General features: G+C 51.4%; 1 protein-coding gene across 1 annotated transcript; it reads left to right on the forward strand.

Annotated features, from left to right (window-relative positions):
* Positions 1-5,719: 5,719 nt before the first annotated feature.
* Positions 5,720-10,331, forward strand: HPS1 (HPS1 biogenesis of lysosomal organelles complex 3 subunit 1). Its single transcript, XM_068124454.2, has 2 exons — positions 5,720-6,090; positions 8,130-10,331. Exons 1-2 carry the CDS (start codon positions 5,991-5,993, stop codon positions 10,256-10,258), a joined length of 2,229 nt encoding a protein of 742 aa, XP_067980555.1. The 5' UTR covers positions 5,720-5,990; the 3' UTR covers positions 10,259-10,331.
* The last annotated feature ends 1,179 nt before the right edge of the window (positions 10,332-11,510 follow it).

Consider the following 11,510-nt stretch of genomic DNA (forward strand, 5'->3'; position numbering starts at 1 on the left):
ATATTGGTCACCACTTACACCGGGTCCTCTTTCTCTTCGCTTCTCCTCCATCACCTGCGAATCCCTCATCCGGTTAATGAGCACATCATCACGATCCGAACACAGACTTTGGACCAATTCTTTTACTTCCTCCTTTATCTCTTTCTTATCCTCTCTCCGTCGCTTCTTAATTTCGCTCACCCCTTCTTCCACTTCTTCTAATTTCTGCTTCACCTCCTTCATCTCTTCGTGCGCCCCTTTAAGTTCTTCCTCTAACTCCACTTTATTTTTTTTATGTGCTCCCGCACCTCCCGCTCTTTAACCTCCATCACCTCTACCACCTTGTCCATTTTCCTCGTCAGGTCCTCATGTACCGTCTGACACTCTTTTTTAATTACCCCTACGTCCTTTTTCATCTCCTTCTGTGTCGATTTTAAACCCTCTATTACCGCTGTGTTCTTCTTTACCTGGTCCCCCAACTCCTTTTGTCCCACTGTCAGTTGTTCTACTCCCAGCGTCAACTCCTCTATACCACTTTGCAATTTTACAGTCCCCTTTCTCACCTCCTTCTCCACGCGCTCCTTACAGTGCCTCACCTCCTCGCGCACTCCTCCGACCTCCTCACTCACCCCTCTTCTGATCTCCTCTCCCATCACTTGCATCTCCTGCCCAGATGCCACCCTCATCTGCTCCATTTCCTCCCTGTGAGCATCCAGTTTGGTTTCTACCCCCATTCTGACCCCCTCTATCTGCTGCCCCATTTGTTTAACTTCCCTTTCCGCTTGGTCCCTCATGTCCCTCAATTTGCCTTCCATACTGTTTTCTAACCCCTCTAACCCCTTTTTCATCCCTTCCATTTGATTCTCCTGAACGGCCATTCTGTTTTCTACCCCCATTAACCCCTCCTGTATTTCCCCTAATCTATTGTCTAATCCCTCTATTCTACTCCCTAACCCATGTTTCACCCCTTCTATTCCATTGTCTAACCCCTCTAATTTCTTGTCTAATCCCTCACCGGTACCCCTCGCTTCGTCCCTCATTACCCCCATTTGGCCCTCTAATCGCTCACCCTGAGCCCTCATTCCCACAATTTGGTCTCCCATTCGTTCCATAAGGGCCCTCATTTGCAACATAAAAAGGTTCGGATCCACCAGGGGCGCTGCCACGGTCGCGGGCGCCGCGACCAGCGAGGCGCCATTTTGCGCACCCGCAACGTCGGGCGCAACGACGCTATTTTGTGCGTCTGCTACCCTCGCTGCTTCGCTCTCCTCGCGTCCCTCAATTTGGTCCTGGACCGACCCTGCCTCACTCTCCTCTACCGGACCCCAGCTGTCTTGATCCGCCATAGCGCGACTTTCAAAATTCGGGTTTTTATTTTCGTAAAACAAAATCAAATTTCGCCGTTATAATTTCGAGCGCGGGAAACGCGCTCCGGATCGAATTCTACCTTCCAACACCAATTGTTACCCTAGTGGTACAATTGGTGTTCCAAAATTTGGGCCTAATAAATTTAGTCCCAGGTTCGAATCCGACACTCCTGACACCAATTGTTACAGACGCGGTTGTGGATGTTGGTTTACCGAGCGGTTTGGTATGACCGCGTCTGCACGTTTACCCGATTCTACTCGAACCTTGGCCGAGTCGCGCTACGCTAGATCAATGAAGGAAAAGGACACAACGGCTGGGATTAAAATGACACGACACCAGGGATACAGTTCTCAAGACCTCCGGAGGAGGTTATAATATGGCGGAAGGTTAGATTACAGGGATGAGAGGGACAGCATAGGAAGATAGGCACTTAGACACGGTCTTATACTAGCCCCGACAGACGACAGATAAACAGGACAAAACTGACTCACACGGGGATTGATGGCAAGGAAAGCGGGTATTCGATGGCTCAAGGTGCACCTTGGCTCAGGGACAGAATCGACCCGGTCCGGTCCAGAGATGCGGGAGGTCTCACAGCGCTCGAGATGGCGTCTGGTTCTCTCGTTCGTGGCTGAGGCGCATCTGACGTCACGTCCGGTAAGTGGCTGCGTATATCCGGCGGGGAGTGACACGCCCTCGGCTCGTTAGCTCCGCCCCAGATGGAATCGGCCTGTTGCTTCTCATTGGGTGCGGGGGTTACCGGCTCCGCCCTTGACGAGGGGCCGACAGGCAGCCCCTTCGTGGTAACCCCGTCGGCGCACATGGGTAATGGCGGCTAACCGAGCCGGAGTGAGGACGCACACTCCCCGCGCCGCGCCGCCCCCCTCTGTTGTTGTAGTTGTTGTTGTAGTTGTTGTAGTTGTTGTTGTTGTTGTTGTAGTTGTTGTTGTTGTTGTTGTTGTTGCATGGGGAAGATGGGAGGAGGTATGGGGAGGTCCTAAACTCACTACTGGTGCCATACAATCACATTCTGGTGCAACGAAGTCAGAATTAATGGAAACGAGTCCTTAACTGACATAGACTAAGAATAACTAGCAAGATGTCCGAAAGTTGTGTACGTGAGATGCGGTGGACCTGGGCACGACATTTAATGGGGGAAAAAGGGGAAGGTCGGTTCTACAGAGTGTTGTTTACAGACAATGGGACTAGGGAATGGGGGATTGGGGATAGTTGGGGAGTATTGGGGAAATAGGGGAATATTTACAAGCGGATATGGAGGCCAAATGCCATATCCGCAACAATATATTGCTGCCTGATAAACGGGCTTGTCAGGATACCTGAGCTGTTTTGTTTCAATAAAGCAACTCGGACGAATTCCGTCTTTGGTCGCGTCAATTGTTGCTTCAATTGTCAGGGACAGACAATTGCTTTACGCTCCCGCTTTTTATATATTTTGTTTGTCTGGTTGATTTGTTTGTGAAGTAAATGTTAGCTCTTTCACGAGCCTCGATTCAGTATACAAAAAAAAAAAAAAAAAAAAAAAAAAAAAAAAATTCTTTCGACTCGCCTTGGAGCGCAGCTCCTTCAATACCTACTTTAGTCATTAACGTAAGAACTGTATTTATATTAAGACAATGTTTATATTGATGTATCACCGGGGAGACATGATTCATAAAGTGCTCGATTTCTTTTTTTATTTAAGAATTTGTTGTTATGCCAATAGTAATATTGGTGGTAGCTGGTAAACATGTCAAACTAGAAAGCATCTGAAAATGCAAAGCCCGTCCGCATCGGTTTGTATTCAGACCGGTGTACACCGGAGGGGACTATAGGTTTGCACGCCGTCCCTCCGTCCGTCAGTCCGTCAGTCTGTCAGTCCGTCAGTCCATCAGTCCGTCAGTCCGTCAGTCTGTCAGTCCGTCAGTCCGTCAGTCCCTCAGTCTGTCAGTCCGTCACGCAAAGAACAGTTTTCCGGACTTTTTTTTCTAAACTCTTAATGCTAATGATTTCAAACTTGGTACATGGTTTCCTCATGATAAGTTACAGATCAAGTTCGAACTTCATGGCGTTTCAATCATTTTTGACAAAGTTATGGCACTTTGTTTATTCTAGAGTTCTCCTCAAGCCGCACCGCGCGCCCTCAGCCTCGTCTCACGAACGTCAAAAGCGCGACACAGCGCGCGCTTTCGGGAGGGGCGGAGCCAAGCCGAGCAACGTATATATATATATATATATACACATCGATCATTGATCGTGAACCGGAAAATATAATAAATTACTGATATTTAGCGACTCGAAAGGTTCTTTATCAACAACTTATTTATGGTGCTTCTGCTGACCTGTCTGCAAGGTGTATAAATCGAAGTCCCGAGTGCGAATCACAGGTGAGCCCGTCCTGAGGTAATTAGCGATTGGGAACGATTCAGAACCTGTGGGTGAATAACCTTTGGTAATTTCCCCAACAGTTTTCCGGACGACAGACTGCCGGTCGGGGACATGGATTGCAGCGCAATACTCAGAATGCTTGTTAATATTAATCCCCTGCCCTCCCTACGCCAATGATTCCCGACCCATTTTATAATGTAACCTCTTCGAGAATCGAGATGAGATGACGTGAAAAATGAAATATGTGCCAAATTTTATTACTCCCCAAAAACGATTGTTAACGTATTCTTAACTTACTTTTCGTATATGTAAGAACAAGTAACCCCGTTTTCACCAACTTAATCTGAATTAGCAGCTACCGTACGGTACATCCATGTGTGTTAGAATATCATTTCTCATCGAATCCCTTTAGTGAGGAATTTCGAAGTACCGGCACACAATGGCCTGTGCCTTTTGAGATCTTGTGAGATGGTGAGGTCTTCAGGGTCCACGAGTTTATACTGCAGATGCGACAGACAGCTTTCCGTAATATAACCATCTGCAAGATGACTCTCCAACCTGCGTTGTCCACTGTCCACGTTGTCCAACCTGCCCTGCACACTGTCCACGTTGTCCAACCTGCCCTGCACACTGTCCACGTTGTCCAACCTGCCCTGCACACTGTCCACGTTGTCCAACCTGCCCTGCACACTGTCCACGTTGTCCAACCTGCCCTGCACACTGTCCACGTTGTCCAACCTGCCCTGCACACTGTTCACGTTGTCCAACCTGCCCTGCACAGTGTCCACGTTGTCCAACCTGCCCTGCACAGTGTCCACGTTGTCCAACCTGCCCTGCACACTGTCCACGTTGTCCAACCTGCCCTGCACACTGTCCACGTTGTCCAACCTGCCCTGCACAGTGTCCACGTTGTCCAACCTGCCCTGCACACTGTCCACGTTGTCCAACCTGCCCTGCACACTGTCCACGTTGTCCAACCTGCCCTGCACACTGTCCACGTTGTCCAACCTGCCCTGCACACTGTCCACGTTGTCCAACCTGCCCTGCACACTGTCCACGTTGTCCAACCTGCCCTGCACACTGTCCACGTTGTCCAACCTGCCCTGCACACTGTCCACGTTGTCCAACCTGCCCTGCACACTGTCCACGTTGTCCAACCTGCCCTGCACACTGTCCACGTTGTCCAACCTGCCCTGCACACTGTCCACGTTGTCCAACCTGCCCTGCACACTGTCCACGTTGTCCAACCTGCCCTGCACACTGTCCACGTTGTCCAACCTGCCCTGCACACTGTTCACGTTGTCCAACCTGCCCTGCACAGTGTCCACGTTGTCCAACCTGCCCTGCACAGTGTCCACGTTGTCCAACCTGCCCTGCACACTGTCCACGTTGTCCAACCTGCCCTGCACACTGTCCACGTTGTCCAACCTGCCCTGCACACTGTCCACGTTGTCCAAATTGCCCTGCACACTGTCCACGTTGTCCAACCTGCCCTGCACACTGTCCACGTTGTCCAACCTGCCCTGCACACTGTCCACGTTGTCCAACCTGCCATGCACACTGTCCACGTTGTCCAACCTGCCCTGCACACTGCCCACGTTGTCCAACCTGCCCTGCACAGTGTCCACGTTGTCCAACCTGCCCTGCACACTGTCCACGTTGTCCAACCTGCCCTGCACACTGTCCACGTTGTCCAACCTGCCCGGCACACTGTCCACGTTGTCCAACCTGCCCTGCACACTGTCCACGTTGTCCAACCTGCCCTGCACACCTCTCCAGGATGAAAGTTTGAGTGGGATATATGAATATGATCCAAAACCTTCCCACAATATGGTGTATAACGGTTAAACGTTAGCCTGGCTGGTTTTGTCGTTCCAACTTCCATAGTTGCCCTATTCCATAAAATGTTCAGTTTGAAGTGAATCGTTACAAGTTGCCGTGTTGGAATTTAAAACCCCGATGAACAAATTGCTTCCTGAGCGACGGTGGATCACGTGATGATCACAAGACACGGGGCTGGGTTGCGTTACCTCACTCCTCAGGCGATTTGCTCATTTGCTGTTTGCCGAAACGTTCGCGACATCGAGGGGTGGTTTGGAGTTCGTCGTGACAAACGAATCAGAAACCTTTATCGAAGATTCGTCATTAACGCTGCAGAATGACGCTTTCGTTTGTTTTTACGTCACGAAAGTTCGGCGTTTGCGCGACGTTCGGCTAACTCGCACCTGCACGTTACACCACCTGAGTGCCTCGTGATAATGAAGTGTTTGTTCGTGACGGATTCCACCTGCGACGTCAAGTTCGTGTGGACGGACGTGGAGTTCGGGAACCACTTGAGAGGACGGCGGCGCTCGTCCAGTATGTTTTGAACATTCTTTTTTTTATTAGATCGACTAGTTAAAGTTTTGGTAAACTTTTTATTGTTTTAGATTTGCCAATGCTTGTAAACTTTGAAAAACGTAAACTGACGTGATAATGCTGATTCAGCATTCGTGTACCACCAAAAATTCCCCCCAACCACACACGATCCCCACCTTCCTCCCACCCTCTCCTCTCCACCTCACCCCACCCTCCCCTCTCCACCTCACCCCACCCTCCCCTCTCCACCTCACCCCCACCCTCCCCTCTCCACCTCACCCCACTCCCTACTCCACTCCTCTCCCTCCTCCACTTCACACCTCTTCCCCCTCCACTTCACACCTCTTCACACCCCCACCCCCACAGTCACACCTCTTCACACCTCTCCATACCCACCACTTCGCACCTCTCCCCCCTCACACATCCCCCCTTTCCCCTCCACACCTCTCTCCCCCCCTTTCCCCTCCACACCTCTCCCCCCCTTTCCCCTCCACACCTCTCTCCCCCCCTCCCCTCCACACCTCTCTCCCCCCCCTCCACACCTCTCTCCCCCCCCCTCCACACCTCTCTCCCCCCCCCTCCACACCTCTCCCCCCCCCCCTCCACACCTCTCTCCCCTCCACTCCCCTCCACATCTCTCCCCCCCCACACCTCGCTCCCCCCTCCCCTCCACACCTCTCTCCCCCCACCCTTCACACCTTCACACCTCTTTCCCCCCCCCTTCCCCTTCACACCTCTCCCCCCCTTCCCCTTCACACCTCTCCCCCCTCCCCTCCATTCCTCTCCCCTCCTCCCCTCCTTTTCTCTCCCCCCTCCCCTCCATTCCTTTCCCTCCTTCCCCTCCACACCTCTCTCCTTTCCCTCCTTCCCCTCCACACCTCTCTCCTCCCCCTCCCCTCCACACCTCTCTCCCCCCCCCCTCCCCTCCACACCTCTCTCCCCCCCCTCCCCTCCACACCTCCCCCCCCCTCCCCTTCACACCTCTTACCCCCCCCTTCCCCTTCACACCTCTTACCCCCCCTTCCCCTTCACACCTCTACGCCCCCCTTCCCCTTAACACCTCTCTCCCCCCCCTCCCCTTCACACCTCTCCCCCCCTTCCCCTTCACACCTCTCCCCCCTCCCCTCCATTCCTCTCCCCCCCTCCCCTCCATTCCTCTCCCCCCCTCCCCTCCATTCCTTCCCCCCCCTCCCCTCCATTCCTCTCCCCCCCCTCCCCTCCATTCCTCTCCCCCCCCTCCCCTCCATTCCTCTCCCCCCCCTCCCCTCCATTCCTCTCCCCCCCTCCCCTCCATTCCTCTCCCCCCCTCCCCTCCATTCCTCTCCCCCCCTCCCCTCCATTCCTCTCCCCCCTTCCCCTCCATTCCTCTCCCCCCCTTCCCCTTCACTCCTCTCCCCCTCCACTCCTCTCCCTCCTCCATTTCACACCTCTTCCTCCTCCACTTCACACCTCTTCATAACTCCCCCCCCCCCACATTCACACCTCTCTCCCCTCCCCCTTCACACCTCTCCCCCCCTCCCCTTCCCCCCCTCCCCTTCCCCCCCTCCCCATTCCCCCCCTCCCCATTCCCCCCTCCCCATTCCCCCCCTCCCCATTCCCCCCCTCCCCTTCCCCCCCTCCCCGTCCCCCCCTCCCCATCCCCCCCTCCCTGTCCCCCCCTCCCCGTCCCCCCCCTCCCCGTTCCCCCCCTCCCCGTTCGCCCCCTCCCCGTTCCCCCGTTCCCCGTTCCCCCCTCCCCCCCACCCCCCTCCCCTCCCCGTTCCCCCCCCTCCCCGTTCCCCCCCTCCCCGTTCCCCCCCCTCCCCGTTCCCCCCCCTCCCCGTTCCCCCCCCTCCCCGTTCCCCCCTCCTCACCCCCCTTCATCAACCCCCTTCCTCACCCTCACCTTCTCCCTCAACCTCCTCCCTCATCCTCATCCTCACCTTCTCTCACCCCTTTCCTCCCTTCTCCACCCTCCTCTCCCCACCTACCTCCTCTCCTCCCCTTCTGCTTTGAGATGAAATGACCGGCAAGTTAATTTATGCCTCTCGTTTTGGCAGACACTCTATTGGAACCTGATTCTCTGGACAGCCTATCCCTTGATGCTGTCGTGTACCAAATGTTTGCCCCGATCATCACTTCATTTTATGTCATGAAGGAAATACATTGTGATTCGTATTCGTCCATCCATGCTGAGGGAGGCTGGATCCTCGTATTCCACCTGTTTGGGGAGCTCCTCCTTTTTGCTGCTGGAGGTGAGGGTAAGCACTCTGAGGAAGAGCTGAACCACGATGCTTGGGTGCTGCGGAAACTGTTGCAGCTGCAGTTCGGACTGGTTTGGCAAGACTGGCGACTCCTCAAACCCACTGCCTTGGATACACGTAGAGCTACGTGGGCGGCGCTGCAAAGTCTTCTCACGTCTTACGTTGAACTTCGCTCCACGGACCAGACGTTTCTGGTCGAGGCCGTGCAAAGGCTTGACCACCCTCGCACCTCTGAAACGACTCTTCACTGGCTAGAGAGTGCTGTTCATCGTGTCAGATTGAAGATGAAGAAGGAGACTGAGCAGGTGGTTCATGCTTTTATCTTGGTAGGAACAAAATTGCTTGCTTTCTACTCGAGTCACAACGCCTGCAGAATTTTCCCATCTGACCTCCTGCTGCTCATTCTGATTGCTCACGATGTATCTCCATCTCCTCGAGAGCAAGAAGATGAAATTGACCCAAAGCAGCAATATGCAGTCTCTTCAAAACTGACATGTGGCGATGGAAGCCATACGTTGTGGCAACAGGCAAAATCGACCTTTCTGAGCAAGGAGATGTTTCCCTCAAATTCTTTACATATCCAAAATGACAAAGGCATAGATCATTTATCAGGAAGCGATTTGGATATATGGGGGGTAGCAGAATCGTCCCCCAGTCCACACAGTCAAACAACATCCTCAGAGGAAGACTATGAACTGGCGATGGAAACCGTACCGGATAGAGACAGCACAGAAAATCCCGATTTGCTTCCCGCTTCTGGAACCACTTCTGACATTCCAGACCCATCGGTTACGCCATTTGTATTTGGAAAAGAAGCGAGACGGAAAATGCAAGGCTATGCAAGTGTGGCAATTGGAGTTCTTCCTCCAGAAACACGACATCATAAACAGGTATTCCTCGAGACTGCTGGCAAGGAAGGCTACTGTTCATCGACTCCACACAACGTTTATTGCTACAAAGTATTTGAAGGGATTGCATTATTGCTTCTTACGAGGCAATCACATAGTCAGTTTGCCATTTCAGTTCACCAGCTTCTCAATTACTTCGCACATTTGGAGGAAAATCTAGCTTCTGGCGCAGTGATGACTCGAGCGATTAAGTTGGGAGACATCGAAAGAAAGATCGAGCAGCTTGCTCATTTTGGAAAACTGAATTCTGTGCAAAAGGAGTTGAAACGATCTTGGAAACAACTGAAGAAGAAACTGGCAAAAAACATCAGTGTTGAGGATCGTAAAGATTTGACGCAAGCCTGCAAGCACATCCAGACCTTATTGTGCAGAACCTTTCAGGACATGTATTTAACAGGAGCAACGTGTGGCCATCTGGATGATGTTTTGCAAAGCACCGTTCTTATCCCGGTTCAGAACAATCTCCATGACTTCAAGGACTTCCTGTTGGTAAAAAGCACCCGCAACGTGACCCTAGTTACGTACCAGGAAGAGTTTCCGGGTCTCGCTCACTTTTTATACGTCGACCGTGCGGCCGGCCAGCTGATAACCCCATCGCTCAACACATCGGTGGTATCCGAGTTGGCTGATGGACCTCTTGCGAGCTCGATCCAAAACAAGGTTTGGTGGTTTGTTAAAACTACCGGGATATTTTTAGCACGTGGTTGTGGAACGATGACCATGAAAGATGATGACTGCGTGTTTTCCTACTTCCTGTGGTTTGAAGACGAGAGTGGACATAAGCTTTTCCAGCCAGACCTCGAAGAGCTCAAAGCAGAGGACCCGCCGATTGGCGTGCTTGTCAGAGATTATTACCAGCACGTGATGAGGAGATACAGTAAACGGGCCAAGGTTTACGTAAAATGTTATGAGCTTTTCGCCATACACTTTGCGACCGTACCCTTGAAGGTTGTTGTGGAGCAGTGTCAGAACCTTGCCCAAAAGCTCTGGGATCCACCCAGCCTGCCATTATTGTGACAGACATTTTACACGATTTATTTCCTTTGCACTAGTCTCGGGGACTTTTACAGTAATAAAGACCATTATTGTTGCTCATGTCCATGTGGAATGATTTACCTCGTTTTCAGGATGTGATTTGGGCTGACTGTATGGACATGAAAGATCTCGCCAGCACATTGAACAAATTACAAATCCCTGTGCAAATCACTTTTACTCAAACGGGAGGTCAGACCAACCAGATCGTAAAGCACGGGCCAAAAACCTTCCCCAGCTGACCCCACAACGTGGGAATAATTGGGAATCTGGTGTGACTTGATCTCCTTTTAATGATTGCAATGTGATTAATTTGTAAGCCTTTTTCAATGCATTTCCCCAAAATGAACCCATCATGTTTTGGAATATGCCGTATAGTGTATAACAACAAACTTGTGAATATGTTTCACCAACAACCAACATCGTCATGATTTGTGAGTATATTTTGTCAAGCGCATTTATTTGGTCTACTGACCAACTAGTTTAGACTAAACACTGGAGCATCTTCATGACGTGGATCTGGAGCTTCAACACTGGACACCCAAAACACTGGAGCTTCAACAGCCAAGGAAAGTTGGGTTCATAGCGCCTTTGATAGCGTTTGGTTGATAGTTCATAACGGGGTAAGTCTTAGATAGCGCCTTTGCACTGTCTGGCCTGGGTTTCATTCACATAGATGCTTAAACACCCGTTTCAGAAAACGCCCAACATCTCATGTCACATTTATTTATTACCTCCACCACCAAAGGTGGATGGAGGTTATGTTTACACCCCTGTCTGTCCGTCTGTCTGTTTGTGAACAAGATATCTCAAAAAGTTGTGGACGGATTTGGACAACACTTGGTGGACAGGTTGGGTGTGTGACGAGGACGATTCAATTCGATTTTGGTGAAGATCTGGATCTGAATATGCATTTGGATATGAGCTTCATTTAATTTTTTAAGTGATTCTTCACCATTGAGTGATGGGGCTAAAACCAACATATAGCAGGATATCTCAAAACGTTATGGACGGATTTGGACGAAACTTGGGCAGGTTGTGTGTGTGACAAGGAAGAATCGATTAAATTTTGGTGAAGATCCGGATCCGGATCCAGCTAGTGCCATTTTAAAAGTAATTCTTCACCATTGGGAGATAGGGCCAAAAGCAATACATAGCAGGATATCTCAAAAAGTTGTGGACAGATGATTTTGATCAAATGTGAATCTGCATCGTGATTTTCTTGTCCACTCTGGAT

This window comes from Myxine glutinosa, chromosome 8, assembly GCF_964187855.1.
Source record: "Myxine glutinosa chromosome 8, kmMyxGlut1.1, whole genome shotgun sequence".
Taxonomy (NCBI): Eukaryota; Metazoa; Chordata; class Myxini; order Myxiniformes; family Myxinidae; genus Myxine; species Myxine glutinosa.